Source organism: Dermacentor variabilis, chromosome 10, assembly GCF_050947875.1.
Source record: "Dermacentor variabilis isolate Ectoservices chromosome 10, ASM5094787v1, whole genome shotgun sequence".
Lineage (NCBI taxonomy): Eukaryota > Metazoa > Arthropoda > Arachnida > Ixodida > Ixodidae > Dermacentor > Dermacentor variabilis.
In genome coordinates this window covers 99,278,449-99,298,125 of record NC_134577.1, presented here as the reverse complement: position 1 = coordinate 99,298,125, position 19,677 = coordinate 99,278,449, and the positions used below count along the sequence as shown (strand labels likewise).

The window sequence follows — 19,677 nt, the reverse complement described above, 5'->3', positions numbered from 1 at the left end:
TAACAGTATTAAAACAGGGATGTTGAGAATTTGAGTGAACTTTCAGAAAAATGTTTGGCTGATATATGTTCTCTGCAGATGAAGTGACCACTCATTTGATTCTGCATATAAACTTTCAATGGGACTTGTTCTGAAAGCTCCAGTGGCCAGTCGGATTCCTAGATGGTGGATCGGATCTAGCATCTTTAGCGCGCTGGGGGCAGCAGAATGATAGATCACTGCACCGTAGTCCAAGCGTGATCGAATGAGGCTCTTGTAAAGATTCATTAAAAATTTCCTGTCGCTGCCCCATGTTGTGTGGGATAAAACTTTAAGTAAGTTCATTGTTTTTAAGCATTTGACCTTGAGGTACTTTATGTGTGAAATAAAAGTTAATTTAGAATCAAATATGATGCCTAAGAACTTGTGTTCTTTGTTCACAGGAATTCGCTGACCATACATTTCAACACTGGGTTCTGCAATGAGCCCTCTCTTTCCTGTGAAAAGCACACAAGAACTTTTGGTGGGGTTCACTTTAAATCCGTTTTCTTCTGCCCATTTATACACTTTGTTCAAGCCTTGTTGTACTTGCCTCTCACATACTGTAAGATTACAGGATTTGAAACCTACCTGTATGTCGTCTACGTAAACAGAATAAAAAATGGCTGGCGGTAATGAAGCACGAAGGGTGTTCATTTTCACGATGAAGAGCGTGCAGCTAAGTACACCCCCTTGAGGTACACCAGATTCCTGTATAAAAGGTCGCGACAGTACATTGCCGACTTTCACGCGGAATGTACGGTTGGGCAAATAGCTTTCTATTAGGACGAGCATATTGCCACGGATGCCAACTCCCGACAAGTCTCTCAAGATTCCATAGCGCCACGTAGTGTCGTACGCCTTCTCCATATCGAGGAATACGGTTAGGGAATATTGTTTATGTAGAAAGGGCGTCGCGAATGTTTCCCTCAATGCGCACAAGGTGATCGGTTGTGGACCGCCTTTTTCTGAAGCCACACTCAAAGGGATCGAGCGTATTGCTGAGTTCAAGGAAATGTACAAGTCTGCGGTTAACCATTTTTTCAAACCGCTTACAAAGACAATCTGTAAGAGCTATCGGACGGTAACTTGCCGCCAAGGAAGGGTCTTTACCCTACTTAAGAACAGGGACCACAATCGCTTCTTTCCATGTGGATGGGAGGTATCCCGTAGCCCAAATAGCGTTGAAAAGTTTGAGTAGTGTAAGTTCGATGTCAGTATGTAAGTTTCTGATCATGTCATACATGACTCTATCAGGTCCCGGTGCAGTGCTTTTGCATGTGTTCAAGGCATCTCTCAGCTCAGTAATACTGAAAGGCCGGTTATAAGGTTCATTCTGCCTGGATTGTCGTATTATTAGCTTACATTCTTCTATTTGTATTTCAAAAAGGATTGCGAATAACAGTTTCAACTCGACACGCTCTCAAAGTGTTCCCCAAGTGAGTCTGCCTGATATTTCAGTGTTTCACCTTGTTTGTTTACCAAAGGAAGTGAATATGTTTGTCGCCCTTTTATCCTATTAACCCTATTCCAGACTTTGGCCTCATCTGTATACGAGTTGATACCGGATAAAAACTTCTGCCAACTCTCTCTATTAGCCTGTCGGCGTGTTCGCCTGCCTTGCGATTTCAATTTCTTAAAGTTAAACAGATTCTCCGCAGTGCGAGAGGCGCGTAGCAACCCCTACGCTTTGTGCTGTTTCTTACGAGCGATCCTACAGCCGTCGTTCCACCATGAGACACGCCGTTTGCATGCCAAGCCATTTACTTGTGATATACATTTAGTTGCCGCACGTATTATGAAGGCTGTAAAATATTCCACAGCAGCATCAATTCCTAACGAGGACATGTCATCCCATGAAATACTAGTCAGAGTTCGGAATTTCCCCAGTCAGCTGTATCAATCTGCCACTTAGGAGCCTGTGGTGGATATTCGTTTTCTTTAGGTGTTCGCAGCAGTATGGGGAAGTGGTCGCTTCCGTAAGTATTGTTTGTAACTTCCCATTCGAGTACAGGCAGAATAGAAGGAGAAACTATGCTGAGATCAATTCAAGAAAAGGTTTTGTTGGCAAAACAGTAATATGTAGGTTCTTTCTTATTCAGAATGCATGCACCAGAACAGAAAAGGAATTGTTCAACAAGTCGTCCTCGCGCATCCTTACGAGGGTCGCCCCACAGGTAATTGTGTGCATTGAAATCGCCAACAACAGTATAAGGTTCTGGCAATTCAGCAATGAAGGACTGAAATTCATGTTTAGTTAAATTGTAACGTGGGGGTATGTAGAGCGAGCACACAGTGGTAAGTTTGTTTGGGAGAACAGCATGAACCGCCACTGCTTCAAGGGGCGTTTGTAGCTGCAAACGTTGACACGCTATGCCTTTCTGAATAACAATGGCAACACCGCCTGATGATGCGACAGCATCATCGCGATCTCTGCGAAACGTAACATACTGCAGGAGGAAGTTTGTATGTTTCGATTTTAAGTGTGTTTCCTGTAGACACAGCACTTTTGGATTCTGTTTGTGGATGTGTTCCTGCACATCATCAATGTTTCTAAGAAGACCTCCGACGTTCCATTGTATTATCTGTGTATCCATATTTGAAGTAAATAGGTGCTGTGCGTACGGAAACAGAAGTACTAATTACAGAGACTTCAGAGATTAGATTACAGAGCTCTTTCGAGGCCCTGTAATCGGGGTCTTGCCCTTTCTGGAGCGTTCGAGGGAGCCTCGCCGCTCCTTAGGCGCTTGGCGCCCCTTGAGTATAGGTGTAGTGTCCATTGCCTCTTGTGAGGCGCCGGACACGTGCTCTTGCAAGCGAGAAGTTACCAGGGAGAGTCCCGCCTTCGAGGGCAAGACCCCTGCACCCACCAGCCGGGAGGTCGATGGCGCTCCCTGGAGGAGTTGGCTGGGCCGGCCGTTGCCAGCGCTGGAAGGGACCTGGGAGGTTGAGGCAGCCTCGGCTGCGCCCACCTTCGGGGTCGATGGTCCCCTCTCCTCGGTTGACGGAGCAGCGCTAGCTGCAACCGCCGCGGGGGCAGATGGCGTAACTGCCGACTCACTGCTTGTGGGTCGGACAGCCGCCGGAGGCCGTTGTGACGCTGCCCCCTGACGCGCCACATCGGCAAAGGTTTTCTTGGGCAGGTATGATACCCGCCTGCGTGCCTCCTTGAAAGTTATGTTTTTCTTGACTTTGATTGTAACAATTTCCTTTTCTTTTTTCCAGGAAGGGCACGACCGCGAGTACGCCGCGTGCTCCCCATCACAGTTTACACAGTGGAGAGCGTTTGCACAAGCTTCAGTGGTGTGTTCGTGGGCAGTGCATTTCGCACATGTTTGGCGGCCCCGGCAGCTCTGCGAACTGTGGCCGAAGCGCTGGCATTTGAAACATCGCAGTGGATTTGGCACGTACGGCCTAGCACGGAGCTTTATATACCCGGCCTCGATTGACTCGGGTAGGACACTTGAACCAAAGGTGATTATTAAGTGCTTCGTTGGAATCTCTTTACCATCTCGCCTCATTTTAATTCTTCTGACATTGATAACATTTTGTTCGCTCAAGCCCTCCAGAAGTTCCGCTTCAGTCAGCTCAAGCAAATCATCATCCGACACAACACCGCGGGTGGTGTTCATTGTACGGTGCGCGTTTACTGTTATGTGGGTCTCCCCAAATGACACTAGTTTCGGTAGTTTTTCATATTGTTTGAAATCGCGGAGACCCAAGAGAAGGTCACCGTTTGCCATCTTGGACACCTTGTAACCTGGACCAAAAACATCAGTCAAGGACTTTGACACAAGGAATGGTGAAATGTTTGGACTGCTTTGTTTGGCTTTTCAGAGTGAATAACATGGAACTGGCGAAAATTCGGGATTTGGTGTCCAAAAAACTGGAATACATCTTCGGTGCGCCCTCGTTTCTGAGGGCGATCAGGAAGTTTGGGGAAAGAAGTTCCCATGAATATATATAAAAATTCGGCAACAGAGCCGAGAGCCCACCACGGAGCCCAACGAGGGGACGCGGCAGAGGTTGCATGCAAGTCTGCAAGACGCCAGTTGTATGCCGCCACTATAACCAAATATGGTGTACCCAAGGTTGGATAGCCACACAGGGTTAACCCTTGCCGCCAAGAAGAAGGAAGTAAAAGAAAGAGAGAAGGAGACAGGAAAGGTGGAAAGTAAGGGAAAGACGAAGGTTGTAGGAAGAGTGACACAGGAAAAGGCGATTGCCGGTTTCCCCCGGGCGGGTCATTTCGGGGGTGCCATCTATGTGAGGCAGAGGCCAAAGAGGTGTGTTGCCCCCGCCGGGGAGCCTTAAAGGTCCGAGCACGCGGCATCGGCTCAACCCCCAGGATCCCCTTTTCCGCAGACACGGCTAAGCCGCGCACGGCTACACGCAGGAGGGTCCAACCCTCGGGTGCTCGGGTCCGTGGTGTCGCAACACACCAAACGCCTGCTGACGCAGACGCCCCTGCGGGGCTTCCTTCGTTCGATCGCTGGTTAGTTAGCGTGTTTGTTAGTTCGCTCGTTGGATCATTGATTGGTTCGTTCATGCTACACCCTTACACTTACAATGATTGTCGACGGTTTCTTCAGAATTTCCTAAATACCATATTCAATAACCGCCTTACGAAAGGTTCGCTCACACAGATTTAGAAATGTTCGTTGGATCTGCGCACTTGTTCGTTGAGGCCGTGCAACTTACCGGTGATGTTGCGACCTTTGCAGCTCTCCATGTAGCCCTGCGTCAGTACTGACGAGAAGGAGTCCAACCGCGCTGTGATGTCGGTGTCCGTTCGGCACTGTATGAGGCCCGCGACGCACTTCTTAAACTCTGCGAGTAACCTGTGCAGAAGCACGTCGCAACGCTCATGTGAGTGGGCTCTCCCAAGTCCACGGGACCTCGGACACCTCAGAGGCAGAGACATCACCCTCAAATTGCATCAGAAACTTTCCAGTATATCTTCGCTATTATCTTAAGCGTAAAATAAAATTAAGCTGAGGAGCAAGCTACGTTCCTGAAATGCGACAAAAGACATTCTTATCGGTGTAAGGAGGCAAGGAACATAACGCTACTGACGCCTTAGCCTCGAGATTAGCGATCTAGTTAGGTGAGGCGCCATGATTATTGACGCAGTCTTGTCGGGCGTGCTTAATTTTTATCGGTGAAGATTGATTACATTTACCTTTAAATAAGCGTGAGGAGCATAACCTTAGCACATAGCAACAACGATTAAAGGACACCCGTCATCCGGAAGGCATGATGCCAGGAATCAGCGAAAGAATGCGCACAGAAATTATAAGTCCGTTACGTTAAGAAAGAAGAAGTCACTGATTTCAGTAAAGCAGCCGTTGCACTGTATTTACACAACGCTTCGCACCACATAAAAGGATGGGCGACATGCACACGGTGTTGCTGCTTTGTTCTCCGCGCCACACAGACTTAAGAACTTATGCAGCGCAGTAAACGAAACTTGGAATGGCAAGAAGGCATGCACGGTGCAGAAAAATGGACGTGTTTCTACAATGTGCCGAAAAAGCAATCTATCGGATTCTCCTTGCACGCGGCAAAGAACACATTCGTCACACACGATGTTGTATAAATGAGCAACTTCGCGAACATTGATATGCCCTGTCAACAATTGCAGGGAGTAGTTCATATTGCTGCACATTTTTTGAGAAATGCTGATGCCTATCGCTAATCGGTGTGACTGGGGTGCTGGCACGTGGGGATGACAAGTGCGTAAGAGGGTTTGAAGAAGTGCTTTCTATAAAAAAGGAAAGTGTGTCACCATGCCATCTCTACGGCTAGCTAAAGCGGAAATTTCCTGCGTGAAGAATACCCCATGAAAGCTTGTCATCTGTCGGTCTGGATTTTGTGAGAATCAGTGATCAAGATTTTCACAAATATTTTTACACTTTTAGTTTAAACTGGCTCTCACATTTTATATATTCGTGCCCTGACACGAACATACCAGTCCTAATTTTGCACGCCATTTATTGATCCCCGTTTTTCCGACCCCGTGCTTTTCGCACACATCGCAAGCAGAAAGTATCAAAATTGTGACATGTATACGGCGTTACGTGTTAAACATCGTAAAATTAAACACAATTATATTCACTGAATAGCTTCACCAGAGCTTCGCTGCATATAGATTCCAACAAGAGTGCTGCATTTGCACATTTTTTTTATGAACAAGGGCGCTATAGCATCACGCTATTCCATTCTGTTTTTATTGAAATTTTCTGACCTTAAATTTACGTAACCGCCTACCCAAGCACGGGCGCTAACCCACAAGGCTGTTTCAACTGTGGTGATCGAGCTGTCTTCCCGCACCTTGTCCCCCAGCTCGCGCCTTGCGCTTAGCTCGATCTCGAGAAACCGCCGCCCCATGGGCGACATGGCGGACACTGCTAGGGCGCTGCAGTTAATTTTCCGCGCAAACCGTGCTTCTCTCCCCCGGCGGCGAGTCACCGAGCGATCATGCGTAATCGGGACGCGCCCTGATTGGCCTCCGGAGTGGCGTCCCTGGGTCGCCCTTTCCACATGAGAGCTCTTCTGCTGAGCGCTTCATTCATCGCCCCGGCGCCGGATTGCCAGATTTGGTGATTTCTCGGGAAATTGGGCTCCTGCCGGCCGAAAATCTTCCTTGGCGACTTGGCAACTTTCTGGGTACTTTTGACAGGGGTAATGAATGAATGTATGAATGAATGAATGTGTTGCGTTTAGTGGCGCAATAGCCAAAGAGTGCCACGCAAGTCTTAATGAGTTTGCAGTGGAGTTATGACTTCTATGAAGCTGATGTGACGTGGCTGTAAAGGGGCCTTGAAGATAGTCGCTATAATGTGCGTAAAATCGATGTGTAGGAATATTATGGCGATGACAAATGACGGGCACTATGCTCATTAAGATGCATTGCGAACGAATGATACGACGTACAAAATTTATCAGATGCTAAAATTGGGTGTAGCACTACTGCCGCACCAGAGCCCTTGAAACAGAAGAGCATGTGCTATACGAAACAACTGTCACAGTGGCATCCTCTGAAGAGAGGAAGAGCTACGAATGTATGGGGCTAATAACATGTAACAAAACATCTTTCAGGAAGCCTAGGACTGTGTTGGTGTCAAAGAGCGGTTCTGGGCCGATGAACATTGCAGGATGAAGGGGAACTTGCTGCCGATATGCTAGGGGAAAATGTTTGTTTCTCTCAGATTTGGCTTCCCGACACTCCAGGAGGACGTGGAGGACGGTCAGCCTCTGCCCGCATCTACCACAGTCTGGAGGTTAATTTCCAGTGAGTAAAAAAGTACGGGTGCAAAATGTGCGTCCTATTGTGAGACAACGGAATAGGAAATCTGTTCGGCACGATTTTGTGGCAGAGGGCCAGAAACCTAATTGTGGCTTTATTACGTGCAGTTTTTTGGCAAGGGTAATGGTATAAGCAGTGGCCGAATCACACTCCTCGGCGGTCCCATTGAAGCGATGGCCCCAAACGTCAGATTTTCAAGGCAACGATTTTGCGTCTTGCGAAGTCCGGAAGCAGATTCAGGAGCTGAAAATATATCATAGCCGCCACATAAACCAGTGGGCCTCTTCAGCTTGTCACCCTGGCCTGTCCAGGACTGCCCGAGATGCTTCATATACAACGCTCGTTGGCTGAAATCAACGCATCGGGCAGTTCGGCACTGTCATGGACGGATAATTTAACAAGCCCAAGCAGCTACCTCTGACTAATAGGAATTAACCAATCCTAAAGACAATGCTTTTGCGTCCTCAGAAGGACGGAAGCACTACGTGGTGTCCTAATATCATCCCCAGCGACGGTTACCTCTTTAGAGAATCTCGAAGGACGTGGTTTTTGGCGTGAGAAATGAATGCAACAACGAAAAACGCGTCATGGCGGCCATGACATTACAGGTGCCAATGTCTATTTGACTATGCGACTGCGTACCAGGGCGTGTAAAACATGTGTGACGTCATAGAGTTCACACGGGGCCGTTCTATGTGAAATCATCGTGGCATAGAGTTATAACCATCCGAGCAATGACGGCGTCCCGCGAGTTTTTTCTACTGAAACTGGCGATACTACTTCGGCTATAGAGAAGGCACCGCAATTGTGCGGCAGAAATTTTCAAACAACATCAGCTGGTCATTATGGTAAATTATGATACAATATCCTTTGATGACTATTGTTTCGCTGTTATTTTTGTTTGTCATCCGCGCAGCAGGAAACTACAGGTCTCTCACGCCGTTTCTTCTTTATTTTCGCGTTAAAATGGGCAAATGTTCGTTTGTCGCACCGTGGCTACATTTCTGGCTACCAATGAAAGCTTTAGCCGCAGTTGGCGACTTTTTTGGCTAGTTTTCGAAATTATCCCATTACTTTTTCTTCCAATGACCTGGCAAACCAGGAAGATAATCACAGGCTCGCAAGGAGTTGGTAACGCTGGAACTTTGCTGCCACGAATTGTCGTTCACGTGCATGGTGGACCGTTACCCGGTGTTGTGCTCGGCAGCCCTTCAGAGCGGGGGATGCCCCCCTGGCGACATGCAGTTGTCACGCCTAATCATTCGGTTAAAGGCAGCCCACTTGAAGACAGCAAAGTCGTCTCTCCTGATCGTCACGAAGAGACCATCAAGGCCGTTATGGTCGGCCGCTCACTCTACGACAAAACTGCGGTCACGGGTGAAGCAATTATGGGAAACGAGCCGACGACCTCGCAAAATGTGATGTTGAACGTCCAAGTCGCAGTTGAGGTCCGTGCAAGGCGACGATTCTTCACACCTGCCAACAGCCCAAATTGGCCTGTCCACGCAGGAGTTGAGGTCCGCGTAAGGCTACGCTTTTTCACACCTGTCTGCCGCACAAATTGGCACGACCACGCTGAAGATGAAGTCAGCGTACCATCCCAGTTCCCCTCTTTGTGCCCAGTGATGTGCGTGTGTTTAGGCAAAACACCCGTCGGAGGGAAAGGGCAACAAACCTCCAGATTGGTGCGACCTGAGGTCATCAGTCTCCTGGAGCCGGATTGGTGGAAGTGACTGAATAATGACAAAGCAGTGCATAAAAAGCGGATCCAGACACCTGTAGGGAGGAGGGAGACGCTCGGGGAGGGTGTCACACTCGGACATGCTAAGACGCAGCCATAGTGTTCTCCGTTAGTTGGAGCTGTACTGTAAAACTCAAGCATGTACTTTTTTTTCATTATAATCCTCTTTTTCACTCTCTTAAACGTCGCTCAAAACCCGTTCTCCCGGCACCTGTCACGGCACCATCCATGGAAACTTCGTTGGCAGCACGGAACCCCGACTTCACAACACCGGTTAGCCCTAGCGCAGCGCGCGCGAGTACTTTATCCATCTTGCGGTGAGCCATTGCCCGTAAGCACCGTGGCTGTCGCACTTTGCCGTATGTTGGTTTAATAAGCCCTTGTGTGTTGGCGACAAGCACATTCCCAGGACATGTTTTTCGGCGGGGGGGGGGGGTAGGGGGAGGCAACCCAAGGTAACTTTTCTAAGTGAAGTGAGGGGAGGGGGAACTTCTACTAGTACAAATCTGAGTATTGCCCACCGTTCACCACAGATACTCGTAATTAAACCCGCAAAAAAGAAATGAAATACAGATACAGATACAGGTGTACCAGTGAGACACACCCTTCCTTCACTTAGTAAACAAGGAATCATACGAAATGGACTGGCGCAGGGAAGAAACGCAGGAAGGACACTGCCAAGAACAAATAAACAAGTGAAAGTGTAAAATAAAGATTTCTACTAGCGCTTTTTTAATTAGCTCTGGAAGAATCATCGAGAAATATATATTTCCGGAGCAATCACAGCTCTTTTCTATCCCTCGTTTACTGCTCTACCAAGCGCCTAAACCGACTCGTATCGTTATTTGAGAAGTTGCGTAATCATGCGTGGCCGCCAGTCCCGTACAACCGCGTAGAGCGCAGGACGCTGCGGTTCTAGACACTGAGCCCATCCGCAAGGTTAGAACACACCCACGTAAGCACAGCAGAGAAGTGGCTACGTCAGGCGGCTCGACTGATAACTGTAAAAGCGTCATTCAAAATAGGCGGATCATTGTTCACTTCCGGCGGCGTTTTCTCTAATTCCTTTTTTAAATAAAATTGACGTTGATCCATAAATACCTTCACAAGCAATGGCTAAATTTGTTAATTTTCACTTTTTCTTCTTGTTTGGCTGTTGCCTCGGCTCCTTCCCTTAGTACATCGCTTAGTTGCTCAACTCCTTGCGAGTGTTGTTTCCAGATCCCAATTTTGCACGAAAAGTGCTGTACAATCAGGGAAAACTTAGACGAGGTAACGGATGACATTTATATTGCTTATGGGTTTAACGGTTGTTAGAGGGTTTGAAGATGGACACTTTTTCCCATGATTTTATTTTCTGCCTTATCTAACCTATATCACGAGTATATGGTTCCGAGAAGCTGCCAGCGTTCCAGGATCTGCCAGAAAATAATGCAGCAAAAGCAAAACTTAAACGCAACTGGCGGTTACTCCGGTCGCATCTCTCCACGAGCTCACTATGAACCGAATCCCTTTCCTGGTCCGTGGATCAGTCTAAATAAAGAAAGCTTGAACTAACGAAGCAACAGCGATGCGCGTGACCGTTGCAATAGATAGTGGCAACTAAATGCATCTTGGGTTGATCACGCGGGTACTCAATCAATGAGAAAACTAGCCTTCACACCCATACCGTCATCCAAAAGGAGTGAAAAACGCAGCAAAACCTTGACCACCGAATAGCTGTCAAGTCATAAGATTAACTGGCGCTGCTTTAGGAATATGTATGAGGAGTGGTGGCGTGGGCGGGGAGGGGGGCGGGCTAAAGCAGTACGGCAGATAACCGGATAAAGAGAGTGGTGTCGGCGTCCCCGACTGGTCCGCTTCTCCTTGTTTAGCTTGCGTTGGCTCGTCGACGATCCCGACGGCGTCCAGCGGGCCTTAAAATGCTACTAAAATGAATTGCCAATGAAGAAGATTTGACGAAGCGATGTCATATCCGTGCTCAGAAAGGCCATAATACCACGCCGAATTTTTATTATAGGCAAAGAAATCAATTCTTGCCGGCAGTTCCGCGTAGACATCGCCAGAACGATCAGTGTGCCATCTTCTATTCCTTTCGGAACGGGGTAATCTCCGGTTATCCCAAAGAAATTTCAGTTCTGTTCGGCATATGAATACATCTTTAGTGCACAGATGCCACTGTTACGTGGTGAATTCCCACGCCTTTAAAACGTTGCTTGTAACCAGGCGAACTGGACGTGGCCCGAAAACATTTTACTGATTGCGGAAGGCTAAGCGGTGACAAAGGCGTGGAATCGCAAAGAACTGATTTCCTTTTCGTCGGCCCAAACATTCATAATCAGCGTGTAACGCGAACTTAAGATGTTGAGTTTTCGTGACGTCTCGTGACAGACACGCGGCTAGGGTTAGCGTGTAACACCCAGGAAAAAGGCTGCTCGAAAGACCCTGCTCAACCGAAACGAAGGATGGATTCCTAATTTGCTATGGTTGTCTCGAGTGGTTGTCGGTCTGGCAGGCGCCCCGCAGTGATGACAGGCCCCTTCGTGTGTGCGACCAAGGGGAGCACCCTTTCCAAGAACTGCCCAATTCGAGGGGAGAACGCTTTCCCCGAACCACACGGGACCACTGGGTTGCCACCAGCGGAGGCACGCACGTGCAAACGTCACCTGGGAGAAGGAACCAAGCCACCCATCCTCGACCGTGTGTTATTCGTGGGTTGCCGCCAGAGGAGGCCAAACAGTGAAAACGTCTCCTGGGAGAAAGGATCGGCCGCCTACGATCCCCGACCCGCGGGTTGCCGCCAGCGGAGGCAAGCAAGTGCAACGTCACCTGAGAAAGTGGGAACGGCCGCCAAGCATCGGAGTGACTCAGTGCATGTCACGTGATGTTGACGTGAGCAGATCCCGCCTACGATTTTAGTGGGCCTATTTAAGGGGCCCCGCAATGTACTTTTTCAATTCATTCATTCTCTTCTTCTTATCCTTCACCAACCATTGAAAAAACAGCGCAAGTTTCGCACTAGAAATTGTGTCGTCCTTGCCTGGTTGCCATGTTCTACCGGACTCCTGCAGCCTGCCAAACAACGCCACGCTACCCAATAGTAACGCCGGTCGAGGTTCTAGAAACAGGCGTCGCAACAACGCGAAGCGGGCGTCTGCCACTAGTGTTTCAACAATCGTGGCGGGCTAACGAAGGAAATTGAATAGAAGCATATTGAAATACCTTCACGTTAAAAGCGGCAAAGTTTCAACACGAACCTTCACGAATAACATCGCAGCGTCGCGTGGGCACAGGCTTACCTGCAGAGCTCGTCAAGAGCCGGTGGGTCTGGCATCGTAGCCGCCAGGAACACCGTGCCGCACGTGAAGTACGAGCCAACGTACTCCCGGATGTGGCAGCGCGGCACCGAACTGCTGCGAAATCGTCTTCGCGCTGCGTACAGTAACAAGCAGCGTTAACTATTCATAGAATTCTTGGGCTTTACGTGCGAAGAAACTATGATTTTATTACGAGGCATGCACTACTGTGGGACTCCGGATTAAGTTGGACCGCCTGTGGTTCTTTAACTTGCACCTGATGCATGTGACATGGGCGTTCTTGCATTTACATGAGCCTCGTGTAATGTCGCCAGTTATACCACGGAGAAGTATTACTGCAGGCCAAAGAAGGTCGTACACATCGCACCATCGCTGCCTGCTATACTGGCCGGCCACGCGAATGATGCCGCTTGGGGTCGAACGTGCAAGAATACCGTAGTTGGCTGCCCTAGACATTAGGTCTTGGAGGCGCATTAAGAGAAACACTGCGTAAGTTTAGTCTGATAAAGCAGTCTTGCTAAACACTATCTTCCTGAATTCAGTTTTAACAGGTTGACTATCAGAAGAAAGAGAAATGAAGGTCAGAGTTTCACTTCGTGAATCGAAGTGGTGGCCTCGATGTAGAGCGTGCGGAAGGTACTGGGTTCGAGCACAGGTGTCGCCCGAAAATGGCCAGTTTTTCAAATGGGCAACAAATCTCTCGGCCTGCTGCTCGATTAATTGTCGGGGTTCACATTTCTAAAGGAGGTCTTATACAGATTTCTAGGCGTTGTCTTGGGACTTGTGTGACCACCGACGGCTTTGTAGAACATCCGCCGTGGCCGTGGGAAGCAGACTATTAAGGAACCTGTCGATGAATACCAACCGGTAAAAGCGTGTTCCCGGGCTAGTGCACCGCCATTACAGAACCTCATCGCTCGGAAAGGGGCGCTGCTCCGAAACCCGGGTTGTCCCCACTTTTTAATATGTGCTTTGGGATGCCACATGGGAAGGCGGTCAAAGATGTGTGCTGGGCTGTGTGGTGCCAGTGATCATGTTAAATATGCTAAACAAAGTTCCCTGCAAGTCATCCAATGGTTGTTATCCTATCTTTAACAGATGCACAATATTACGATATTATTTTTTAACATAAACATCGGCTAAACAGGGACATAGTTGAGGCAGGAGAAATTCTTCGGCATAATCAGAGTTGTGTTAGTGCCCCGTCTGTAGCATCAAGTGATAAGGAAGTGAGGTTTCTGGACGGTGAATGACAGCGACAAGGGTTGGCTTTGCCGGCACAGGTGGCTATGCAGTTTTGCACGTGGTTTGTTTGTTTTCTTGCCATCCTGTTTTTTTTTCAGATCGTGGAAACGTATATATATGTCGCTGTCACAATAAAAGCCAGTTGAAGTTTGAGCTTGTTGAGTGTCCCTTTTTCGCTCCACGTCCTGGCTTTGTGCGCGCTAAAGTTTAATAAGAATGATGCACAACCAACTCGCCCAAAACCTGACGCTTTTGAACCAAGCTGACACCCTTGGCGAACACTTCCAGCGCGTCTCCAATGTTTACCCTTTGGCTGACGCCCTTGGCGAACAATTCCAGCGTTGCCCCCTTTTCCCCAGACACGGCTAAGTCGTGCACGGCTGCACGCGGGTGGGTCCAACCCTCGTGTACTCGGGTACGTGGTGTCACAAAGCACCAAACCGCGTGCCCAAACGCCCCTGCGGGGGCGGCAAAGACGACGACGATAAATAAACATATCGGAACTTGTAAAAATACGTCAGAAACAAGCAGAAGAAGCAGTGACTAGTGCGCGGTATTAAAGCAGCCTGTACTTGTTACTGTTCCTGCTTACAAGTCTGTTTGTCCCTCAAGTTTCGTGACGACGCCACACTGGTGGAGGTGCTGCGCACCTGAGGGTCGCGACTCCTACTAGACCCGCACACGCATTGCAGAGAATCCACCTCTCGTCATTACTCCAGTGCACCGATTCAGCCGCCGCCTGTTAGGCGTGAGCCCCGAATTCACTACGGTTCCAGCTCAGACAAGCTTGGAAATTTTTACATCGGCGAATTTTCTCCTTCAAAGATGACGACAAGTCTTTCCTAGGTGACTTTTCAGCATCCTCTTGTTCCGGACATCTTTCGTCGCGATGCATTTCAAGACGTTGAGGGCTGGCTCGATCAGTACGAAAGAGCTGCTAATGTCCACGACTGGAGCGAAGAACAAAAAAATTGTGCAAGCTTATTTCGTACTAGAAGATAGCGGTCGCACGTGGTTCCAGAACTGGGAAGCGCACTTCCAAATATGGAACGACTTTCGACGCCAGCGCCTGGAGACGTTCTCCTGCTCCGACCGGCGGGATTACGCGCAACAGCTTATCGAAGCGCGCTTACAGCATCCCAACGAAAGCGCCGCCATGAATGCTGAAGATAGGGCCTGTTTATGTTGCCGAGCCGACCACGACATGCCCGAGAATAAGAAAGTACTCCATTTTATGCGAGTAATTAAAGAAAAGTTATATGCAGGCCTCGTATGACACCCACCTAACACAGTGGACGAATTCATAAAGTAAGCTACTACAATCGAGAGGGCACTTCGACAACTATGTCGGCACATTGACCGCCACCGCAGTAGCACACCCATCAGCGGAACCGCTAAGGATGCCTCCACTAGCGAAAGCCCTCTGCGAGAACTGATTCGCAGAATACTGCGCGCGGAACTACAAAGCCTGGTTGTTGCGTCTGCCGAGCCAGCACTCGCTTGCCAAGGTGTTCTGCCAGGAGCTGAGGCAAGCCTTTTTATCGCCCGCGCCATGCCCCTAAACACGCCCGTAGAGCTATGCCGGTGTAGTTCGTCGTCCTCCACCTTTACCACCACCGATCACGCCGTTCCATCCGGGACCTGTTCCCACCCCATCGTAGCAGCGGGAGCCTGGGCGACGACCTCCAGCTCGCCGAACTGACAAGTGCGGCACTGGCGACTGCCGACCACTCTGCTTCTCTACAGTGGGGAACCGGATCACATTGTTCGTCACTGCCCTCATCAAGATATCGATTTTGGAGGCTTTCCAAGTCCAGTGTCCACGCGCTTTGAATACAGCCGTGCCCTGGACGAAGATCATTTTTCGTCCAACCAAGCCGCCACGCCACGTCGTCGCTGGCACTCTGCGTCACCTCGACGTTGCTCTGACCCCAGCCGCCAAACATTCGCTGACGCCTTCAGGGGCCGTTCCCCCAGTCCTCGCCGGGGAAACTAACGGCCGCGACCTCCGGGGGTAAGGTTGCCATCTGTCGAGACACCGAAAAGACCATCCAACCGCTGCAACAAGACCAGATGACGACGACGAGTAATGTTGACGAATGTGTTCGCGCAGACGTCAGCCTTTTTATTGACAGACATCCCGTGACAGCCCTTGTGGACACCGGTGCTGATTTCCCGATTATGCTTCAAACGCTGGTTGACCGCGTTAAAAAGGTGAAAACACTATGGACAGGTCCACACACCCGAATCACCGGGGCTCAGATAATGACGCCAACGGGTAAATGTAGAGCCAGAATCCACAACGGTAATTCAAGCTTTGCTGCGACGCTCGTTATCCTATCCCCACCGAGTGGGGATAGATTTTGAGCGAGATTTTGGCACTGTAATGAAAGACCCAGAGCTTTTGGTCACGTTTTCCGCGAGCCCTGACGTATACGGCAACTATGATACACAGCGCGAGCGCTTACGACTAGCCGAGGACGTGATGATACCGCCGCGAACTTGCTGCCTTGCGTCTGTCTCTAGCGAGATACCTTATCATGGTGATCTGATAGCGGACCACATCGGCCTGCTATTGCTCACACAAGGCGATTCGATTGCAAGCGGCATTCTGTCAATAAGTCGTGGTCACGCAGCAGTGCTCCTTACGAGCTTTAGCAACGAACGCCGCTACGTCTCGACGGACACGGCAATTGCGTGCTGTGATGATACCGTACAGGTAAAGCACTGTTTCGCTGTGCACGACCACAGGATGAATGAAACGACCATTCCGGCCTCGGCAACATTGCCTGTCGTCGTTAGCTCCACCCTGTTGCCCGCTGAGAGACAGCGCCTGCTGTAACTGCTACAGCAGTTTGAAGATTGCTTTTCGTCCACGTCCAAGGTCAAACAAACACCGCTGACGAAGCATCGGATAATTACGGAAGATGCCACGAGACCAGTTCGACAGAATCCCCACCGTGTAGTCCTAAGGAACGCGAAGAAATAGAGAAACAGGTGAAGAAAATTGCCGACATTGATATAATACAACTTTCGAAGAGTCCTTGGGCGTCCCCCGTGGTGTTGGTCAAGAAAAAAGACGGCAGCTTACGCTTCTGTATTGACTACCCCAAGCTAAATCAGGTAACAAAGAAAGACGTCTGCCCTTACCACGCATAGACGATTCAATAGACAGGTTGCGTCAGCCATGCTATTTTTCCTCCATGGAGCTACGCAGCGGGTATTGGCAGAAAGAAGTAGATGAGATAGATCGGGAGAAAACCGCCTTGGTGACGACCGACGGCCTTTACGAATTTAAGGCGCTTCCTTTTGGTTTGTGTACAGCGCCAGCCACTTTTCAGTGTTTAATGGACCTCGTTCTTTCAGGTCCAAAGTGGCAAGCGTGCTTGGTATTCCTAGACGATGTTATCTTGTTTTCGGCTGCATACGAAGAGCATCTAAACAGGCTCGCTACGGCTGTTCCTTACGGTTGTTCCGTTACTGGCTGTTCCCCACGCCGTACGCTCGGCTGGCCTCAAGTGAAAGCCAGAAAAATGTTATTTTGGTTCAGTAGAGATGCGGTAGGGAGGCCATGTCGTAAGTATAACGAAGGTGTCTGGCTAAATAGACGCTGTTACAAAGTTCCCTACACCATCTGAAAAGAAGGGAGTGAGACGCTTTTCGGGCCTGTGCACCTATAACCGACGGTTTATTGCGTACTTTTCCCGTATTGCCCCATCCTTGACGCGACTAACGCGAGAGCATCTACCCTTTGTGTGGGACGACAGCGAGCAAATGGTATTTAACTAATCACGTCAACGTCTGAAAACTCCACCAGTTCTTGCACACTTTGAGCAGAACGCCCCGACAGCACTTCATACCGACGCGAGCAATGTAGGTACGGGTGCCGTGCGGGTGCAGTGGCAACACGGCTCCAAAAAACTGACAGCCTACGCTAACAGAGCTCTCTAACGTACAGAACAAAACTATTCCAGTACAAAGAAGGAACGCCTCACCGTAGTGTGGGTTGTCATTAATTTTGGCCCTTATTTGTACGGTTGCTCATTCACCGCCGTCAGTGACCATCACTCTTTCTGTTGGCTGACTAATGAAAAGACCCCTCTGGTCGATTGGCACGCCGCAGCCTCAGGCATCAGGAGTTCGACATGATCGCCGTATATAAGCCATGGAAAAAGCACACTGACACCGACTGTCTCTCTCGGTCACCTATACAGTCTTCTGTCACTGAGGATAAGGGCCCAGACGCTGCATTTTTGGGAGTCGGCGATACATTTACCATTTCTCGGTAGCAGCGCGACGACATAAAACTGCTTCCACTTATTAATTTCTTGGAAGGCAGAGGCAACGACGTACCGCGACTCTTTGGACGAAGCCTGGCTTCATATTGCGTGCAGGACAATGTTCTCTATAAGAAAAACGACGGGCAGCACCGACTTAATGGTCGCGCCTGCTTCGCTTCGCAACTAAATTCGCACAGCATGTCATGATGAGGCCACCTCAGGTCATCTAGGCCACACACGAACATTGTCCCGACTGCGGCGCAAGTATAATTGACCGAGCTCGCAGCCGATGGTAAACGTCATGACTGCATGCCCTGTCTACCAAAGAAACAAAGCGCCATCTGAGAGGCCAGATGGTCTCCTGCATCCTGTAGAGGTGCCGGGATCGCCATTCGCTAAAATTGTCATGAATCTTATGGGACCATTTCCAACTTCAACTACAGGAACCGGCTGATTATTGTCGCCACCGACTACCTTACCCGGTATGCAAAGACAAAAGCTACCCAACGGGGCACAGAAGCGGAAGCAGCTCGACTTTTCGTCGAAAACGTCGTCCATCGGCACGGTGCCCCAGCGGTATTGATTAATGACAGAGAAACCGCGTTCGCTGCCGAACTTCTAGATGCACTTCTCGAACTCGGCGGCAGAGCCCACCGGGAAATGACAGCCTATGATCCCCAGACGAATTGACTAACGGAATCTTTCAACAAGTCACTCGCATACATGCTTTTCATCTACGTCGATGAGGAACATAAGAACTAGGACGAGATTTTGCCTTATGTAACCGTCGCGTATAATCCCGCTCAACAAGAAACGACTCGTATGACACCATTCAGCTAGGTACACGGTCGCGAAGCCACGACAACGTTGGATGCAGTGCTGCCGCAGGAGTGTGACGATATCTATGCAGTTGCTGAAGAATTTGCTCAACGTGCCGAGGCAGCAAGAAAGCTTGCACATGTACGCATCCTCCACCAGCAAGACAAGGACGCGATGCAGTACAATCGTGAGCACAAATTCGTCGCCTACACACCCGACGAGAGAGTTTGGGTTTGGATGCGCATTCAGCGTCGGGGACTTTCAGAAAAACTGCTAAGACGATATTTTGGGCCCTACACAGTTGTCCGACGGCTGAACTAAGAGGTTGTGCCAGATGGCGAGACTTGTTCGCGGCGCTGCAAGTATCTTCCTGAAGTGGTGCATGTGGTGCGCATGAAGCCGTACTTTTATAAGTGACGCGTTTTAGCGTTTCGTGTGTGCATACGCTTAAGTTGCGCATTTGGATCGATGCTTCCTTTAGAAGGGGGGCAAATGCCGCGTCTGTAGTGCTGTAAGGACGACGACGATAAGCTTACATATCGGCCCTAGCAAGAACAAATGGAAATGAAGAAGAAGCTGTGACTAGTGCGCGCTATTACAGCAGCCCTTACTTGTTACTGTTACTAGCTTACAAGTCGGTTTGTGCCTCGAGTTTCGTGACGCCACGACAATGTACGAAAAATATTCGCACTCAAATGCAGTTTACACAAGAACACTGATGATAAACTTGGAAATAAACGGCGCATTACTCTTCTAATTTTCCTGAGTTAGAGCCTAGGACTACTGTCCCTACGTACAACCTATTCAGTGTCGCTGTTCGACCACCAAGTGGTTGCGGCCCAGACTAGTGTTGCATCGTACTGAGTACTACTGACTTATCAGTTTAGTGATTACAGCCTATAGTGAAATGAATGAGTTTCATACAGCCTTTCAATACATTTCAGTAAA

General features: G+C 49.2%; 1 protein-coding gene across 1 annotated transcript in view; it reads right to left on the bottom strand.

The window, feature by feature from the left end:
- The window catches only part of LOC142559350 (uncharacterized), a 99,180-nt gene that overhangs the window by 35,989 nt on the left and 43,514 nt on the right, over positions 1-19,677 (bottom strand). Inside the window, exons 4-5 of the mRNA XM_075670963.1 lie at positions 12,368-12,500; positions 4,720-4,859 (exon numbers count right to left, since the gene is read on the bottom strand). Coding sequence (XP_075527078.1) covers positions 4,720-4,859; positions 12,368-12,500 — 273 coding nt within the window. The remainder of the gene's footprint in view (positions 1-4,719; positions 4,860-12,367; positions 12,501-19,677) is intronic.